Source organism: Larus michahellis, chromosome 5 (genome assembly GCF_964199755.1).
Source record: "Larus michahellis chromosome 5, bLarMic1.1, whole genome shotgun sequence".
Classification (NCBI taxonomy): Eukaryota; Metazoa; Chordata; class Aves; order Charadriiformes; family Laridae; genus Larus; species Larus michahellis.
In genome coordinates this window covers 85,379,453-85,400,147 of record NC_133900.1, presented here as the reverse complement: position 1 = coordinate 85,400,147, position 20,695 = coordinate 85,379,453, and the positions used below count along the sequence as shown (strand labels likewise).

At 37.8% G+C, this 20,695-nt stretch overlaps 1 protein-coding gene across 1 annotated transcript in view; it reads right to left on the bottom strand.

The window, feature by feature from the left end:
• Positions 1-977: 977 nt before the first annotated feature.
• Positions 978-20,695, bottom strand: part of GLRA3 (glycine receptor alpha 3) — a 90,711-nt gene continuing 70,993 nt past the window's right edge. Inside the window, exons 7-9 of the mRNA XM_074588430.1 lie at positions 18,455-18,669; positions 16,698-16,844; positions 978-7,232 (exon numbers count right to left, since the gene is read on the bottom strand). Coding sequence (XP_074444531.1) covers positions 6,963-7,232; positions 16,698-16,844; positions 18,455-18,669 — 632 coding nt within the window. The 3' untranslated portion in view covers positions 978-6,962. The remainder of the gene's footprint in view (positions 7,233-16,697; positions 16,845-18,454; positions 18,670-20,695) is intronic.

The window sequence follows — 20,695 nt, the reverse complement described above, 5'->3', positions numbered from 1 at the left end:
CACCCAAACCATTCTAAGATTCTAAGATTTGGCTGGTTTTTTGAGAAATTTCCATTTCGTAGAGCTCCAAGCCATACAGTGCTGGATGGAATTATTAGTATATGGAAATAGTTCACTTGTGGGTATGGCAAAGTTCCTGTATTTGTATCCCATCGACTTGAAAAGCAAGTTGGAAGGAGTGAACTGATGTTGCTTTTAGTCATAGGGGGCTGGGAGCACAAAGTACCCGCGCTGGGGCTGCTAAGGATTTCTAGCCTAAATGGCATCACGTTGACATAATGGCTTTACTGAGATGACCATTCCGTACGCTCTTCATAAGCATATTATATCCCTGGAGGTGTTCAAACTCAGGTTGGATGGGGCTTTGAGCAATCTTATCCAGTGGGAGGTGTCCATGCCCAGGGCAGGGGAGTTGGAACAGGATGAGCTTTAAGGTCCCTTCCAACCCAAACCATTCTATGATTCTATATTAACACTGCTGTAATCAGACTATCAGAACTCAGATTGTTCTCAGAGGACTTCTTAATTGCTAACATCACTTCATTTTTCTTAAAATCGTTTTTCTATCAAGGAGTGCTTACGAGGGCCCGCAGGTCTAGAAAGGTTCTATAAGGTTATTTTGCTGCAAGTGAAATTCCTTGCCTTTTTGATAACAAGATCGGCAGGACTGTTTTGGAGTGGCTGTACTGATTTCAATAGGCATTTATTGAGATACCTTTCCCTGAGTTTTAAGAACAGGCTTTCCCTGAAAACACCTCTTTGTATGTTGAAGCTTAATCTGAATAATATAACAATTGAAGGCGCTCTATTCCTTTTCCCTCAAGTTTTCACCCCTGAAATATTTAATGGTAATGCACCTTAACTACTGTTGAGGGTTTCCTCCTTTTTCCGGTGGCTTTAGTCCCCCCTGTGACTTTAAACCCATTGCCTAAACCATTGCCAAAAATATCATAAAAATAACTGCATGGTTTCTGAAAAAAATTAAGTTTATTATTTTTGAACAAACTATCTACAATGACATGGCTGACACCATAAATTTCACATATTTTAACACTTCTGTCTGCAGAGAATGTCAGTTTATGTGCGATATGATACTGTAATACAATAAAAAGGAATTTAATCAAATCCATGCACAACACATTTATAGAGTTTTACCAAAAAAAGGAAGTACCTTGAGATGAAATTGCCATCAGACAGAATTCACGGGAGAATATTTTGAAAACTCACAGACAATTTATTAATACACTATCATATGTTTTTCTTTTTTCTTGTTGTAGCCTTTAAAAAGCTGGGATCACTAACACACAAAGTACTGTATATTATGTTAAACCTTTAGGTCAAAAGCTTATGGCACAATTTCTTTTTATACAGCTCACAATTACACATTCATGGAACATCAGTAGCTACCGGAGTCCGTTTCGTCTGGTAACAGCACTCTGTCGTACATTAAAGTACAAACATAAGAAATGTTTCTTGCATATTTCACAGAGATGAAAGTGAAGAAGTGCAGTAATATCCAAGAACGTCAAGAATACAGGACGAGCCAACTTTTTTCTGGCATTTGACCCACTGCTGCTAGCAATCCAACCTGCTTCCACACGCCTTCCCAACCGAGAGCGCTGCAGTAACTACTGTAGGTGTTGTGTGTTGCCTGAAGGCACCTTTTCCACAACCACTCCAAAAGCGAATACCCATTTTATTATTAACAAGTAGCTTAGTTTGTGATTTATTTTTTTCTTCTTAGTTGTCTCAAAAAAGGAAAAAAAAGCTCCGATGATCTGATATTGTTCTCATCTAAATAACCATATGATTGTACAGTAAGATGTGGATAAAGTTATTTTACTACCTCACAGGGATACTGTAAGAATTAATATTCATTCGGCAGTTTCACAGTTTAAGGCCAAATTCTGCTCTGTTGGATTAGATTAATTCCCATGATAGCTCAAATGAGAGCAGAAAGTCTATCTATCTATTGCAACCAACCATCTCAACTTGGGCTAGGAACTGTACAAAGAAATTCGTTTCCATCTAATATAAAATTATTGCTAAAAATAATACTTCTTTCCTAAGGTTAAGGAAGACTTTTTATCTTTCCCTACTGATAAAAATATAAGGTTTTTTACAGTTTAATATATTCTAATTTTATCTACATTATCAACCTACAGTTCTGTAAGGGGTTATAATACAATGTGGGAGCAATACTTTACTCCTTAAATGTAAAGTGCACATCTAAGTCACCTAAATATAAGTCTTTCTAGTGGGGAAACAGAATCATCTCTCACACTTCACAAAGGATTCTTTATAGAGCAGCCTATAAAAAGGTTTTGGAACAAACTCTAATAAGGAGAATCCAAAGAAAACCAATATATGATTGAGCTGAAAAAGTAAAATCCCATGTCCTCCCTGAATTCCACTAACCTGCTTAAATTATAGTGTTTGCTGTCAAAACTTCTTGAAAGTGCTTTATTTTGGCATTAAAATAGCTAAATTCTAAATAGTCAAACACCAGTATCCCTTCTTTCCCTTTCTCCTTCAAGCCTCCTCTAGTTTATCAGCATTATACAGAAAAAATACAGCCCTCTAGCCGTGCAAGCCTATATTGTTGATATTTGAATATGGTTTTAAAAATTAAATGTGCTTTGCTATTCAGAAGTTAAGCAGAATTTGGTACCGTGGTAGGAGAGTATCTCTGCTGCGTCTCTAAGGGACCGTTCTTATTCTCTCTCGTGGTCCTGAAGCCTGTCGAGGGGTGACGTTTTGAAGGGAGTATTCCTCCAGACCCTACAGTTTCTCTCTCAGTTTTCATTGTGTTGCAATGGTCTTCTAGTGCCAGAGACCACCAAACCATGACCTGAGCAGCACTGAGTCTGCACCTACAGTGAATAACGACTTGGGGCAAAGCTGCGTTAGCCTGTCACGTAGGGGCTGTGCTCACAAGAAGCCTTCTTGTGTGGGAGTAATGGCCTTATACTGAAAGAGAAGGATTCAGACTAGATATAAGGAAGAAATTTTTTTCAATGATTATGGTGAGACACTGGTCCAGGTTGCCCAGAGAAGTGGTCGATGCCCCATCCCTGGGAACATTCCAGGTCAGGTTGGACAGAGCTCTGAGCAACCTGGTCTAGTTGGACATGTCCCTGCTTATGGCATGGGGGTTGGATTAGATGGACTTTAAAAGTCCCTTCCCACCCAAACTATTCTATGATTCTATGACCTGTACCCTGCAGAGCCCAGGTCCAGTGATAGCAAGGTGAGGTAGCTATCTACTCAGCCTAATGAATGGGCTCTTTTCTAGATGTAGGAGAAGCCCCGCTAGGTATCACGTGCCTCAACCATTATTTCCTTGATGATTATTTTTCTCCCCCTCCACTGCCTCTTTCCCAGGACTGTAGCATAAACACTGCAGTCTGATAAATACTGCAGAGTACCTTTCGAGTCTTACATCTTCTTAATGTTACTCCCTGCCACTTCGTTATACAATGACAAAAGGACCGTCTCCCATGCTAACCTCAGCTGACGCCAGTAGCTGTTGGTTCCAGCTTTGCCGAGAGGGCTGGCGTGCCAGCTGGCATTGCTGGGCTTTTCCCCTGCTCAGTGGCGAGAGCAGGCATTTGTGCCTTGAAGTTTCTTATCATCTCAACTGACATTTCTCTCTTTCTTTACCACGGGACTTTACGCTAAGCCGTTTAGAAATAACCAAAATGAAATTTAAATTTTAAGTTCTGCTTTCTTTCTTGAAAAACACACTATTTAGCCGACTGCAGAGGCTTCTGTCACCTGGGCAAATGTTATGGTTCTGGTAAAAAAACCCCAAAACGATCATTTCCGGAGAGACCTTTGTTGCATTATATCAAATAGAAGCTCTTGCCTGAGGGCAGCAGAAAGACATGCCAAACGTTATGTGCATTTGAAAATATCCTCATGGAACCATTTTTTGCTTTTCCTCTCTGTTTGAAATACTTTTGGTATTAATGGATTGCTAAATCAAAAAAGTGTTCTGGCAACACTGTAGAGTTTTCATAATGATGCTTTAAACGTATTTAATTCTTTTTATTTTCAATGCGCCCTGTTACAAGACTGAGCCTTATACGTAATTTTCCAGTATAGAGGTAGGCTAATGGCCTCTGAAAGAGAAACAGAACTACACAGAGGAGGGGATCTACTTGCCACTGGCCAGGTCTGAGACCCTCTTCTTCTCTCGCACCATAGCGCATGGCTGAAGGGACGCATCCTGAGAGGTAACACTCAGCATTAGGTCCAGTCATTAAAACTACAGATCTTATTTATTTTAAATAGAACACGTAGGTAACAATCCATTAGGGAGGTCACAAAAGAATTATAATGTAGATTTATGCTTTTTATTTTATAGATGCTGTAATTATTCCTTAGATTAGCATACTCTAGTCAAAGAGAAATACGGCACAAGGGTTCTTGCCCCTGACTGAGGTAACAGGTTCATATATGAACGAAGGATCGTGTCCTTCTTGCTTAGCAATTTACACTCCGTCTGACTCCCTGCTGCCTTTGCCAGTGCTGTAATCTGATCTCTCTTTTATCACCTCCAAGGTTTCCTGTCTGATTTCTCTATTTGAGAGCATAGACCTTTTCTGCCCTAAAGAGCGAAGAAAGAAATTAGGACTAAGTTTGTTTAGCTCTGCTTTACTCAAATTTGTTAATGTTTTCAAAGCAAAGTAGCACTTCATGTGCGAGAGCAACAGACTATTGAATGACCGTGGAAGACACAATGAGAACCAAGTGCTCAAGTCTCATAAACTAGAATAACTAGGAGTTACTCTGATCTGGCCAGCATTTTTTAATGCACTTACCCTGACAATGAGGAATGCTTTACTGAATGTGAGTCAGCTATTTCAGAAGGAAAGAAGAGGGGTGAGCCTGAAAGATAATGGATCTTGAATATGTCCTTAAATAAAATGCTGACTGATAGCAGAAGCAAGTTTATATCCCTCTTAAATAAAATGCTGTTGTCTTGACTGATAGCAGAAGCAAGTTTATATCCCTCTTCATACGACACAGCTAATTCTAACTTTGGGAGAGATGACTATAACCCAGCTGAAACATCAGCCATTAGTTCTTGGTACCCCCTCACACAGATGAGCACTTTCCTAAGTGAACAGGATTTTTTTGGAACCTGCACATAAAGAAATCAACAACAAACAAGACACAACCTCAGCAAACAATAATTGTTTAAAGTGAATTGAATTAATTTCCGTTCATAAATGAAGGAAAAAATAGAAAAAAATACTACTGTTTTAAAATAAAGGAGGACCATACCACTTCTTTCTGACACAGCTGACCAAAATATGAGCACTACTATTTTAGAATCTGTCTAACGAATCCTTGAAGGAAAACAACAACAAACCCAACCAAGGCCAAGGTTGCTATGTTATAATCCTCGGAGCAGAGTTACATCGCTTCGGTTACTTCTTATGCACCATGCCTTTGGCAGGGCACCAGCTGTTTGCCTCCAGCTGTATTTTGCTTTTGTATACACATTCTGAGCAACAACAAACCAAAAAATTTAAAACGTGTTCAAAATAAAAATATTTTGCAATGAGAAACAGCCTCAGCTACTGGACTCAAAGTACCCAGTAATTCTAAATGTCAGATTTCCATATCTTAGCATGTTTTTGGTTTTCAGTAGACAAGATTGGCTAAAGTAAACACTCTTGCCTACAGGACCTGCCTTAAATATGATCTATTCTGTTATAATTCAAAGAAGAAACTAATATGAGCTATTTAATCCTAAAGAGGGAAAATCTCTAAGAGTTTTGATAATTGTTCTCCAATTAATTAATGTGAAGTATAATAAATGTAAAAGACCATCCAGATCCTTTTTCATGTTTTACAAGAGTTCCATGTTTTTTCCAAAGTTGTGAAGTGCTTCTTTACCAGTATCTAAGTCATATCAATATACTTCAAAGAATGAGACAGAAAACTTGACATATTCACAAATTAAACTTCCTGTATTTATGTAACTTGTCGGAGATAAGTGTGCATAAACACAGCTCTACTTGTCCTCCAAATGTTTCAGGGAAGCAGCTGACTATTTGCTTTTAATTTTGGTCCAAGATCTCTTTGCATTGAATCAAAATGAAGCATTGCAAAATTTTGATGTAATTTATCTATCTCAAAAGCTGTATGCGTTTTATCAATTGAGGAAAAAAAAACCCCTTCAAAAATAGAAAAAGGATTAAAAAATACTGTAAGTTTCGATTATCAAAGTGTAGGTAATTAAAAGAAAAAAAATCCTTTGCAAGAATAAATACTTTGCAAATTTGAATATATTTCCCATGTGATACGGAGACTATTAGGCTGTAGATACCTTGTGCTGTCTGGGATTATTTCAACACACACCTTCCAGGGGAGTGGTAATGTGAAGTACACTGAATAAATCATATAACTTAAACGTGTCAAATGTGCTCATTGCAAAGCCACAGGTACTGTCCCTAAGACAAGAAAAAGTCCATAAAACTGTAATCTCAAATCAGTAAATTGTCATTATCTTGTAAAATTGAAATAAAGGTTACAAATACTAATCTATTCTGTTATACTGCAGGATTTGAGTAGGGTATTCTGGATCCATTTTTTTTTTAATTAAAAATACACCAGAATTAAAAAAATTGAAGGAACATCAAAGATTACTGTACAATTATACCACTATGTAACAGTATGTATAAATACTTGGCAGTAAAGCTTCAGCAGAGGGTGATTTACAATGAAAAAGTTAATATTTAGTTTGACACGGAACGTTTGCAATAGCGGATGTGTCTTCTCTGTGTGTCGTTCTTCCATTCCAACGCAACCGGGCATTGCAGGCCATGCAGGATCGTTGCGGTTTTTGTCCCCCCTCAATGCCTTTAACTCTCCCGGTCACTCCTCGGGTGCGCGTTTCTAACAGAAAGCCTCCCGTTGAACTGTGTGTACCGCGCGCCTTGATCTCCTTATTGGTGAATGTCCTCATGCCTGATGATTTTGTAAATTACCCAATAAAAAATATTGAAGATCAGAAAGGCTAGCGGGAAACAAGCTCTGGATATTGTGTCTATCTTCTTGGCCCGATCGATGAATACCTTTCTCATCTCTTCAGGGCTTTTTGGTGCAGCTTGAGCAGGATTGTTTGGCCCCTTTTGTGTCACTGCATCTTTTGCTTGCAGACACGGGCTCACTCCGTATGCTGTAAAACTAAACTGACTGTCCCTCATGTCATCGTCCTGTTGAAAAAAAAGAAAGAAAATAACAGGAAAGAAAAAAAGCAGAAGTTTGTTTTATTTACAGAAATGTTACCAGCTGCCAAATAGCAAGTATTTCACCGTTACCTCAGCGACTTCTTGAATCCACAGTTTATCTGAACTGGTTGAAATTTCAACCCTATCAGCATCTGTCAAAAATATTGCAGCAGCTTTAACAAGCACAGAATTTTCCTATTTGTTTATAGGCCCTGTGATTTATTTAGAGAGACGAGAAAGCTTGTTAAACTAGTGGTAGTCAGGCACACAACTTCTGATTTGGTTTGGTTTTCCCCATTTACAGTAAATATCTGCAGCCTTCAACCGGGCAAACTTGCCCCTGCTCTTTTAGATAACAGCCGTTAACTCTGTACGTCGCTTAAGAAAATGGGATCCTGGCCTGGAGAGGTACTCATCATCCAAGCACTAATGATCTTCATGTTAATTATACTAGTGACAATTCTGCCTATTTTGTCATTATATATTTATTTCATCTTATCTGTATGCCTTATTTCTTCTGTTCACTGTGAATGCATCGGATAAAGAGACGAGCATAGTTTAAAATACAGTGAATGAAAGCTAAAGACCAGGTTTTTCTTCTGACCCATTCTTCTCTCATTTCAGGGGAAAACTGGCAAAGACGTTCTGAATTCAGGGAGCCATGAGGGAAAGTGGTTTTTAATCACATGGCACAGAAACGAAAGTAGGTGGTCTGAAGATATATATGTTTTTATAACGTGCATTTCAAGAATGTGGCTTCTGTCCAGAGACACATTTTGTACTTCTTTTTGCCTGGTTATAGGTATTCTCAAGTCATAAAGGAGGTGCAAATGCAGGCAAATAAATGAGACCTAGACTGTGAAGCCAGGGCCAAATTTCATTCTGAAATGTATTCCAGCATATTCCTTCACTACGTTGGCTACTCAAGGATAGTCATGTGATTTTGATGGCATTCACATTTTTTTAATTACTGATTTTATATTCAGGATTTCCTGTTTTTCATGTCTAATTTAGCCTAGTTGCTTTAGGATTCTAGACTTTTATGACAAAAGTATTATGTATATATATAACAAAGTATTATGACAAGGTATTACACATATGTTATTTCTTAAATAAGTATTTTGGAAATAATTTCCATAAGTATTAAAAAAGAATTGTGCAGCAGTCCATTTCCTTTTTGTAAGAGAATTTTTGATATTTTGAAGTTCTTCCTAGCTTAAATTAAAAAGGTAAAAACATTCATTTACCAAATCAAATCAAATAATAAGTGTTTCACTTCAGTAATTCTGAAGCTTTTTGTTTTATATAAGCCTCTTACTTTGTACAAATGTAATTTCTCAATGAACACAGTTTAAACCCAAATTTCCAAATTTTGAAAATGACTGTGGTGTTCCGAAAATCTGAAAAATGTTTTGGAATGGAGAATTAATTCTAAACATATTTAAAGTTTTGATTAAATAGTACTTGCTAGAAGAGCTGTTGTTACTTACTTTGTTTACAAAAATTCCAATGATTTTTATTATCAATATCAGTTACCTACTAAAGAAGTTATCTACTAAAGAAAGCAGATCAACTACTAAGTTTGAAGTGAGCTGGTTGGCAACCAGCATGAGCAGGCAGCAGAGCTGCAGTTACCACCCAACCGCAATACTTTTGCAATTATGTAAATTGATTAAACTTATAGACAATAGAGTTCACTGAAACTACCGTGCTTCAAATCTGTATAAGAATTCCCCTATAAAAACAAAAAAAAAAAAAAAAAGAAAAATTAACATGAAAGAAAAGGAGGAAAAAATCACTGACTGCAATATGGAAATGAACAACAGAAATACAGAATGATAGGATCAATATTTGATGACGTGATAAAACAAAGATCTGATTACTACAATTGTCCTCCTCTCCTGTCAGAAAAGACTGGGAAATAGCATCTTCATAGTAGTTGTATTCCAGGGAGTTGTAGTGCTGTATTCCCATTAGCGGAAGTTACAAATACACGGACTGTGAGAATTTACACTAAACTTGCCATTTCAGCACCTTCATACGTACAATTCAGGGTTTAAATCTTTTCATGCTTCTCCAGAAATTAATGCTTATGATTGTATAGGTTAAAAAGATAATAAAATAATTCCTCTGAGTAGCAGCTTTCAGCTGGGAATGTTTTCAGGATGAGGCACTATAGACTAAGACTTCACTGTCCCTGTTCTATGCTTACCCGAACTGAACGATCCCCGAGAATGGGTTTAAGGGACAGGTCTCTGAGTACTTATTTCTTTGCTTGGAAAGTCGTTTGAAGGTCCTTCTAGGAGTCTAGCAGTTCTGCCCAGACTCTGGTGGATGGTGTCTCCTTGGGGGCAGGTGGGATGGTTGGAGCCTTCCAAGTCCAACCACCATGCCGGGATATGGACGTGCGGGAAAGAGCACCATCCGGAGCACTGTAACATGCCAGGTACCACCACAGGGCTTTTTCAGGGATACCAGCTGGAATATCCAAAATGTGGCTCTGCAAGTTTTCCAGCAAGTTCATAGTGCAGAAAAACCATTAATTTGGCCTCGGGTTCATACCTGAAGGTGCTTGTGCACAGCACGAAATATGCAGGAACTCTGATTATTGATAGTAACTTTTGAGTGCTTTTTCGAAGGCGTTTTTATAAAATGTCAGTGACACCCCATTTGTTTTTATGGACTGACTTGGCCACAGTCCCTCTTCTTGACTGGAAATATTTCTCATAATGCACATGTCTGAATTCACAGCTGTTGAAATCATCTAATGGAAGTGCCCAGTGAATCTTCCTGAAAAAGTCCTGCATTTTGGTTGAATTTGTTTTTTAAAATGAAGTAATAAAGATTTTTTTGGGTCTTTTGTGTATTTCTTTAGTGCATCATCACTAAAGAAAAGAAAATGAACAATTTCTTATTGATAAATTTGAAAATTATTCTGCATACAGCTACATAGAAATACTTTATCATCTATATTAAAATTACTGTAATTAAAGAACGGAGATAAATTTAGACAATAAATTATATTTAGATAGTTAGAATTCTTTGGATGCCTAAAGGAGATAATTTCAATTAGTTTATTTTTGTATCAGTGTTGTTCTACAAAACACTTAGCTATAAAGTGTTAGAAAGCTGTCAGTTCCTGTGGCCCCATGACTACCCTTTTTTCTGTCTGTATATTTAATAATATATTTCTCTTGAGGAGTCATGTGCACAAGGGCTGAAAATATCTCCGTAGCTTTTTGCCTGTAGATTGTGGTACTTCAAGACGTATTTGAAGCCGTGGCTTTGGTTATTTGATCACTGTATTTTTTTACTGTTCATTTTTCAGAAGAAAAGTGTTATTGAATTTTTTTGCACTACAAACAGTTTGATTTTAAAAGCTGGTCTGGTAAGAACTGCTTGCTCCTTGAACTGATGACAGTATTCCTTTGAAGCTGCAGCAGGTAAAATTTTAATGCTATGTTTTAATCCAGATTTAAACCAATCAAAACGGATTACGAAATTAACAAGACAGGTACCTTTATCAACATTTCACGTCATCACATACGGGTAGCAATGGAGGTATATGGAGTTCACATGGGAAGACATTATTTCAGACAAAAGGACAGGGCCTCCGTTAATGGTTGGGTATCACATTATGACAAATGGGACATCTTCTTCATAGTTTACCCTTAAATTTGTACTGTAGATTTGAGGCAAAGTCCCGTCTATAGGTCCTGTACATCTCAAGCCATTGCTATGCTGCAATGATTCACTGATTTCATTTCCATCAAGAACTCCCTCAAAATACTTTCATCAAAACGGATGGGTTGACCAAAAAGAAAACAAAAGAAAAGAGGTGTGATTACCATTAAAGACAGTCTAGTTTGCATGTCTATTTTCCTCACTAAAGATACGGTGATCTTTAGATTTTTGAAAATAGAATTAAAAGATTGACTGTTCCTAAAAACCTAATATATTAAAAGCTAACCTAAAATCGAAGTTATTCAGTATATGCACACAGTTGATGTTTTTCCCAGCACGGTGTAAATGTAACTAAGAAAAAGCACTGATCACAGGTATGTTTCAGTACTCCCCTAGGACTTCTAATTCTGCTGGGTTTGTCCTTTGGTCTTTCAAGACAGAAAAGAGAGTAACTACAAGTGAATAATTAGTATCCATTCATTCTGAAGGAACATCTCCTTCATGTACATAAAGTAATATTTGTGAAATAGTTGTGTTCATTGGTCAGATTTCTTTCTCTGACAGAGACAAAGCACCGTGGATCATATACTGACCACCAATTGAAGTCTCAAATTGGGAACCAAAATTCCTCTGTTCTCTGTTCTTAGGATTCATTATGCCAATTGTGTAATCATAAACAAATGAGACCCTTTTTCAAAAATATCCTATACCTACTGTGATGCCTATTGGGAAACAGCATGAGTAGGTTGCATGTTGTGTTGCAATAACAGGTTTTATATTTATAAACGTATTTCTAACACAATCCCAGACACTTTAAAATTGTTGTTAATTCTGTGCAGATTGGATTGAGCCTCTGAAAAGAAATTTGTTTTTTGGTTATTTGGAATCACTGAGTGAGGCCCATAGTTACAACCATAAAAACGGTAGCCAGAGGGTGCAGTTATACCTAAGAATCACCTTTGATGCTGCTGGTGCTGTTGTCTGGGAAGGGAGGCTGTGAGTGGACTAGATGGTGTAAGAAAGAGGCAGTGACTGTAGGTGGAAAAAGCATAAGGAAAATGGCAAGGATAGATAAATTTTGGATGCCAAAATGTCTTAATAGAGATCTGTACCTAGTTACCTTTTGTATAACCGTATAATTTTCCATAAATCTCAGCAGCTCTTTATTTGCTACACTTGTTTACTGGAGGGGCTTTATCTGAGTTCAGTCATATGCTTTTTAAGAGAGAGATTTCAGTTCTCCTATGCTTTTAATCAGCACTGAGAAGGAGTAACCCACAGTTTTGATTAAATTTACAAAAGACTCCAACCTGAAAAAACCTGCAAATTTCTTTGAGGATATGTTTAGATTTAAAATTGAATTCTATGATTTGGGCAAAGAGTCTGAAAAATACAGTAGGAGAGTTGGTAGGCACGAATACAAGGTACTACATTTAGACAGGAATGATCAACTTCACAAACAGAAGGTGAAAAGGGAATGGCTCTGTGGCACCTCTGGAAAAAGACTTGGGAGTTATGGAAGGTCCCAATCTTGATATGGGTCAATCCCATGCTGTTGTTAAAAAGGCAAATGGCAAACGGGTTTGGATAAACCCAGAGAAGCTGTGGCTGCCCCATCCCTGGAGGGGTTCAAGGCCAGGTTGGACGGGGCTTGGAGCAACCTGGTCTGGTGGGAGGTGTCCCTGCCCAGGGCAGGGGTGGCACTGGGTGGACTTTAAGGTCCCTTCCCACCCAAACCATTCTGTGATTCTATGATAAACAGGTGTATAACTTGCATGATATGATCCTTCGGCTGCTCTCAGCTGTTACTGGCTAGGCTTCATGTTGCAAACAGAGTTTTGAGGAATTAGGTGGACTTATGAGGAGAATTTCCAGGGAAGGAAAATGAGAATAAGCAAAAAAAAAAAAAAGACTGTACCAACTGTGAATATTTAAAGAGAAGATGACTGAATGGAAATGTGCAAATGGCTACATAAAGGAATGAAGCAGTCTGTTCTCTTTGGCCTTTCTAGACAAGCCATGAGAGGCCAACAAAGGCATGACTATCTAAACCATTGGACTAGATCGCAGGGGAGCTTGTAGATTTTTTGTGATCGTGACTTAGGTCAGGAAAATGGATTTTCTGACCTCCCAAGGGTATTCCAGCACTGAAATTCAATTGTATGACTGTTGCTAAGGTTACTTGGTAAAAGTAAATATTTCTTGCAACAAGCATGTATTTTTAATTACAAGGAAAACAGACTTTGGAAATTCTTCAGCTTCCTGATTGCAATTAGATATTATTCATACATGTTCTCTTCTGTCTACATATACCTGAAATGAAACTTTTCGAAAACCATCTATTTTTGGACTTATGCAACACAGTCAAATTACTAGGAATTTTACCGTTACAGATAAAATGCCGGTGCCACAAAATTCTGTATTCATTAGTTGGAATTCACCTGGTAGAAAAACCTAATCCTAGTAAAACATCGTAAGATGGTAAGCATACAGGGTAAAAAAGTCTAATAAGTTCTCCTAAACGCTCTGTCTCTCTAATCCATTTGGAAGTAAATACTGAATAGAATAGCAGTTTTCACTTTGAAAAGAAAGAGGATTTAAAGTTCAAGGAAGGCCCTGAAGTTTATTTTAAATGCAGCCTTTTAACCTAACTTCTTTTCACGTCTTTTGACATTGTGATCAAATTAACATTTCTTTATATGTGGTAGATTTAAACGCTAATACAATCTAATTCCTGAGAGCCAGTGGCTCTTTGACCCAGTCCAAAGGGATAAAAAAGAGATACAGAACTTTATAATCATGGGCTATTGTAACTGACTTTGAAAGGGAAAAAAAGAGGAAGGAAACACAAGTTAATTTGACTTATGACCCCAGGGCCTGCATTTCATGTTGGAAATTGTGGTGAATAAATAATAACATTTGTGGTAAGGAAGGCTAGTTATTAGCTGCTTTCTTTGCTCCATAAGACATCATTTATTGTTAGTATACCGGAGGGTTTAGAAAGTGATCCAAATTTTTTGAAGAGATAAAATCTCCAAGTTGTAACATTTCAAGTTCTAGTATGCTTGTTGGGCAAGGAATAATTTAATAAAACACTGAGAAAAAGAGAAGCAATTAGCTGAGCTGTCTCTAGGGCTTGAGAAGGTGGATTCTTCAAGGTTAACTCTGGGTAGGAGCTCTAGCTCTACTTAGAATTGGAGTCAGTCAAGAACTGTTCAGTGAAATTAATATTTTCAGCCAAATTTCTATTTGTCAAAAACATAAACTTGTATGGGAACAAAGCAGTTTTTGGTAAATTTAGGCTGAGAAACCTGTCTCATGGTGAAACACGCAGACACAGGCAGGAGGGAAAGGCCATATACCCATGAATACAGTTAACACCCTCCCCGGGTATGTTATGAAGAAAAGCTTTAAAATGCATGTCTTCATCCTTCAGAATCTAAGGAGTACTTGATGCTTTACTATAGACCCAGCAGCCTTGAATCCTCTGATTTTATGAAAACCCAGCAGAAAACCTACCTGAAGCTAGAAGACTGTCTAATGAAGCGCAAATTTAGAAGTGTAAAATTAGAATAAGGACTTTTAAGGTGAATTCAAAAATATCAATGTCAAACACTGGCCCAGCAAAACAGTTAAGTCAATGAGACTGTTCATTGTGAAGTGGTCTTCTCTGTAAGTGGTCCCTGCTCATGGCAGGGGGTTGGACGTGGTGCCCTTTAAAGGTCCCTTTCAACCCAAACCATTCTATGACTGTATGATTCTTTTAGAAGTGCTTCGTATATTGTGGATCCTTCCTCACGTACCTCTAAGCTGAAATTTTATTGGTTGTGATTGCTGAAGAAGTGTCTTTGGTGAGCTTGAAGTTCTGCTAAGAGGGGGCTGGAAAGAGATTTGGTTTGACTCTTTGGAGGGAAGGTGATATTACCTGCCAGTTTCTAACCTATGATTATAATAATTGACGTGGATTTAAGGATGTGAAAAGACATCACTAAAGTTGAATATGGTAAATTTGCCTGAGATCCAGAAGACACCATAATACTCGGTGAAAAAAGGAATGCACTGAAAGGATAGTCATATAATTCATCACTCAGCACAGCTGTTTGTATTTGATACATGACACATTTGTTGTGTTTCACCTGCCCCCTATGTGGCAATCCATCCTGGCCCATTCCCCCCATTCCAAACCTTTAAGCAGCTTTCAGAGAGCTGCCGTATTTCAAAACCAATCCCCTGACACAAAAATGCTGCTTTCCTCCCATGTGTCTCAGAAAGCATTCTTTCTGCTACTGTCAGCGAAAAGAAAAAAGCATGTTTTTCACAGGGAGGAAAGTTGAAATCAGGTGCACACAGACTGACCTATCCTGAACTATCAAGTTACACCAGGGGAGGTTTAGATTAGATATTAGGAAAAATGTTTACACAGAAAGGGCTGCCAAGCATTGGAAGAGGCTGCCCAGGGCAGTGGTGGAGTCGCCGTCCCTGGAGGGATTTCAAAGCCGGGCAGACGTGGTGCTGAGGGACACGGGGTAGTGGGGGTTTGGGCAGGGTTGGGTTGATGGTTGGACTGGATGATCTGAAGCGTCCCTTCCAACCTGGGCAATTCTAGGATTCTGTGATCCTCCAGTCTACAGTGCACGGGTTTCTCTCTGCACCAAAAGAAGCCTCAGACTCGACACAGAGGAACACCAAATGTACGAAAACGTCATTTTCGGTTGAGTATCCAGCCTGCCTTTTGCCATGGAGTCTTGCTGGCAGAGATTGCTCAGGTAGGCTTTGCAGCACTACAGATTTTCAGTATCTTCTAAGTAAAAGGGAAACAACCTGTAAAAGGTCTTCTCCTCATGATGTAAGCAGCAAATTGGGGTCAGTCTTCAGAAACGAAGGATGGCTGAACTGAGTCTTGTAGCTATGTTCAGACTTTCATCCCCAGTAATATTCTAGAGAGTGACTGAAAGCCAGTGGAAAGGCTCTGCCTGGCATCAGTGGTGGGCATTTGTTTAATGAGCAGGTTGGAGAAATATTTACTCTTTGAAAAATCAAAAGTAAGAGTTACATATTGTTGTAAGAAATTTTGCTTATCTCTTGATTTAACTGCGGACTTCCGAATTGAAAGCTGTAGCCTCAGCTGTTTGACTATGCATATTGGTAGGGACTTGTTTTTCTGTAGCCTAGATAACTTCAGCTATAAAATAAATATTAATAACCATTGCTGTATTAAAGTTTCTTACTAATTGTATGAACAATTTACACTAAATTAATGACAGAAGGAAAAAAAACAAACCACTTCACAGCCTTTTAAAACTAAATGTTTGTTCTTCCACCAATAATCTTAATTGGAAAAGTATTTTTTGTATTAAAAATATTTACATTAAACACAGCTGTTAAAGGCTTTGAACTGAATACTGGAATGAAATTAAGAAATATTATTTGTTGAGTCTCAATGCAGCACAAACTGCTGCGAGTACCAGCAACATCCATCCACTGAAGTATAATCTGACTCTCCTAACAGAGTGAAATTCGTGCGTGTGCAGATGGCTCCCACATGGCCCATGCCTCATTTAAATCCCTCTTAATCCCTCTTTCGAGAATTCAAGTTGGATTTATGCAGCGCATAGTCCTTGTAGTGACCCTCTGCCTGTAGTGAATTTCATTCTGTGCTGCCATTTTATTTCTATTTAAGTTGCGGTATGTTTACCAAATTAACCCTACATCCCGGCATAAATCAACCTCAGGCTCTTTCAAAGTTGTGAATACTATTACTTTTACCTTGCTCTTCTTCCTCTTGCGGCGGAATCGCAGCAGTTCTTTATGCTGCCTTGACACAAAGTTTACAGCTGCGTACTCCAAGAGCGCAGAAAATACAAAGAGCAGACACACAGCCATCCAGATGTCAATCGCTTTGACATACGACACCTATGGAGCGAACAGAACAAAAGACTGAATACTTTTAAACCACAGATGTGAACTTTAGTATTTCACGTCAGGAGGAAGTTCATTGATGTCTCCACATCCCAACGCCACTTTTATCAAACAAAACTTATCATGAAGGCTAGATAATAAAAGGGAAAACAATTCAATCTATAAACGTTAAATATTATTTTTAAAAATGTAGTCTTTCAGAAAATGTGTTTACTCTTTACGTCATGAACATTTCCTCATGGTATACTGTGTATTTTATCTCAAAACAAATAATCCTTGAGAAGCACATGCTCTTCCTCCACTTTTCCCACTGGGATCTGTGAGTGGTACTAAGGAATCAGCGGAGAGGTTATACTGGGACCAGTGGGATTTCCTGTGTTATAATGGATCTGATTTAAAGTTCCTGGAATAGAAATCAGGTAGAGGAAGGGAGATAGATGGAGAACTCTGGTATGTTCATTCTCTGCTAATATAGGCATGGGAAGTCAAGGATATAGGTTCAGATTAGTCCTGCAATTTTGACACCATGGAAGTACTGAAAATCAACCACAGAGCAGATGAGCTCCCCGCGATCCTTTATTGCCCAGCTCAGCTGCGGGACATAACCTGAACTAGGGAAGCAGTGCCTGTTCCTGCTCTGGGCTTTGTCATACAAGCCAGCACAGCTCGCTTCAGGCCTCAAAAATGTGGCACACCCCATCTGTAGCTCTCCTTGGTAACCTCGTACATTCTCGCTTTTCTGAGTCTCTATAGCATTCCATTTTCTCGTCTGCTGATGTTACATTTGGATGCATTCAGATCCATATATTTGAGGCGCAAAGCGCACTCACCTCTGTTACGGCTGTCTGTTTTACTCAGGAAAAAAATAATTAGCCAACTTAAAAATACCATGTAAAACTAATACAGAAGTGGACTTTGTGTATTTTTATTGTATATATTTAATTTCTTTTAACTGCAATGGCACATGAAGATAGTCAAGGAATAACCCTTAAAATGGAAAGAAAATCTTTAAAGCAATGAAAAGTCAGAAAACTTAAATAATTAATCCTAGAAATACGCTTCATATGCTTTAAGCTATTTACATTGTGTAGTGAAGCATTATTTATACAATTGTTTGTAGCTATTTAGCTTCACTTTTTTTTCATTTTAATGTAAACGTGTTTGTAACTAGTGAGTTAATTCCTCATGTAGGCAGGTTTTGGGAAAGGAGCATCACTGAAAACAGGTTGGATTTGATGACCTTTAGAAACTCAGCTATGTCTGCTAGAGTGTCATCAGATACCGGGATCTAGAAGAGAATGAGCTAGTTGATTACTAAGCAGCATTTATGTAGTACTGAATAACATTGTTTTCATCACTAGCTGAGCATTATGGAAATTAGTAGATATGTGGTTGGCTAAATAGTTGAGATGGGAGAGAAATAGAATATATTTGATTGGTAACTTAAAAAAGCCCCAAATATTTCAAAGTTATTCGTCTCCTTTAGAAGATGCTTAAATTCTCATAATTAAAGCACATAGTATAAGGTTGACTGAAGGTGTTTTCTGTCACATAGCATTATGACTGTGTACTAACGCAGCACAAACAAAGGAAATCCTGCCTACCTTTGGAAGAGACGCTCGTGAACCTGAGCTCTGGGTTGTCATCGTCAGTACCGTCGTTATGCCTAAAGCCACTCTGGCTGGAGCTGCATCCATATTGATCCAAAACGACACCCAGGAGAGAATGACGATCAAGAGACTCGGTATGTACATCTGGATGAGATAGTAACCCATCTGCCTCTCAAGGTGAAATCGGACTTCAATACATGTGAATTTTCCTTTTGATAACAAAGAAGAAATATTTGATAGAAATAGAATGTTCTTTACTGTCAACGTCTAGTGCACCCTCTAAAGAATTTACACTCTACCAAATGTATTTGTTATCTAATGAAAAATGAGAGTTTTGATTTCTCTTTAATGATTTTTAATATGTACAGTCCCCGTTATAACAGGAATATCTACTGGAAAGAAAGTGGATAGAAAAACTGAAAATTTAAGAATTCGATAAACTCTGGACCGCTTCTTTCCTTCTAAAAACAAAGAGATGACCAAAACACAAATCGTTATGACATAGCAAAGTTCCTCTGTGCAATCGCACTTGTTATCCTACTTATTGCTTGGAAATACTGCAGTATGCAAAGAAAAGGCTTGCTCTCCCACTGTGTAAAATCTCCTTTATCTTTTGGTTCAATTTTAAGCTTAAATTTATTTTTTTTAATCCAACGAATTAGGGAAAAATATAGTAATATCAGTGTGGGTTATCAAGAGGAGATTCTGCTAAATTTCTCCCTTTACCCCCATTCAAACTGTTCCAACTCAGAAGTGCAATGACCAACATTCAAACAGAAATTGAGGACTTGAAATTAGTCAACTTCAGGAAGCTGATTAACTGGCCTAATTTTTCCAGATACTGATCAAGCAACTTCCACTAATTTAACCAAATCAGCAAAAAAATCTATTGTTTGCTCATAGAAATGCCATAAAACCTTTTTTTTTCTCTTATCCTGATTGTTGTTTTTTTTTTTTTTCACCCTGTAAACTGTAGATTATTTCACAGATCTTGCCCTGGTCTCATTAGATTTTCTAATTCTGCTCAATGCTCACGTTAGTCACATATGAATGGTGCTGAAGGCAATGCTCTTACTATAAATAGTGGCTACGTGAAACAGTTTCTCACAGCAAGAAATGTACAGATTTCTTCCTTATTTGAATTAAAGCATTCCTAATTCTAAATTTAACATGGAAAGTTACGTAGTTATTTATTTCTTAAGTGGTATGAAATTTTTTGGTTATATTTTCCAGTAGGTTTTGATAGATATTTTGCTAATCCATTTTTATTTGCTAAAATGCCATTTTATAGCAAATTGTTCCACATTAATAGTGCTTTAATATTTATCATATTAACAAAATTTATATGATGGATTTATTTATGAGATTATCATATACTAATTTAATATATTGTGTGTTATGCTGTGACAATAGAGCTAGGCATACAAAAATGAGTTTCAGATAAAGTCAAACAGTAATGTTTTTATTCTAGGCATTTTCAGTGTTTGGAAATATCTTCTGAAATTCATTATTTTCATAATAGTTCTCTTAGCAGTCCGTTAGTTCTTTCTATGATGACATAGTAAATGCGATTGCATAAAATTTTTATTCTGTTGAGGACTAAAAAAAGCATATTTAGGAAGATGGTAGTTATGATGTTCAATTTTAAAATGACATGATATATCTCAGGAGTTTTATGTCTGCTGGCTCAGTTATTAGTTCCATTCCTAATTGCCAGTGTTTCCTGAATCCTGTCTCCACTCCTGAAATCTGTGTCCCAAATCCTGGCTCAACCATCTGCTGCCCCAGCTTCAAAACTCATTTCTGCTTCAATCAAGGAATTAAGTCCGGGTTTAACAAAAGTGAATGGGAATTTTGGTGTTTCCTTCAGAAAAGGCCAGAATTTTCTCCTACATTTCTCTTCCAGGGTCTTCAAGAGGATATCTACATTCTTTTTGTTAGTAGTTCAGTGCACCCCACGTAACTAGGAGTTCTGGTCTGATTGGCCTTTGTCAGAATCATATTCTTACTTCAAGCTGGTCATTACCCTGAAAATTGCTTTTTTTGTGACATTTGTTGTGTTAATTCAGCAGCCGTGGGCAGCAGCGGCCTCTTTCTCTCACACATCGCAGTAAATCACGATGGTAGGGAGCGACAGAAATGCATCAACCAAACCCAGGTCTCTTGCAAAGCCATTTTATTTGGCATCACATCAGCCAGAATTACAGCTCAACATGCAACATTTTCTTCTTACAG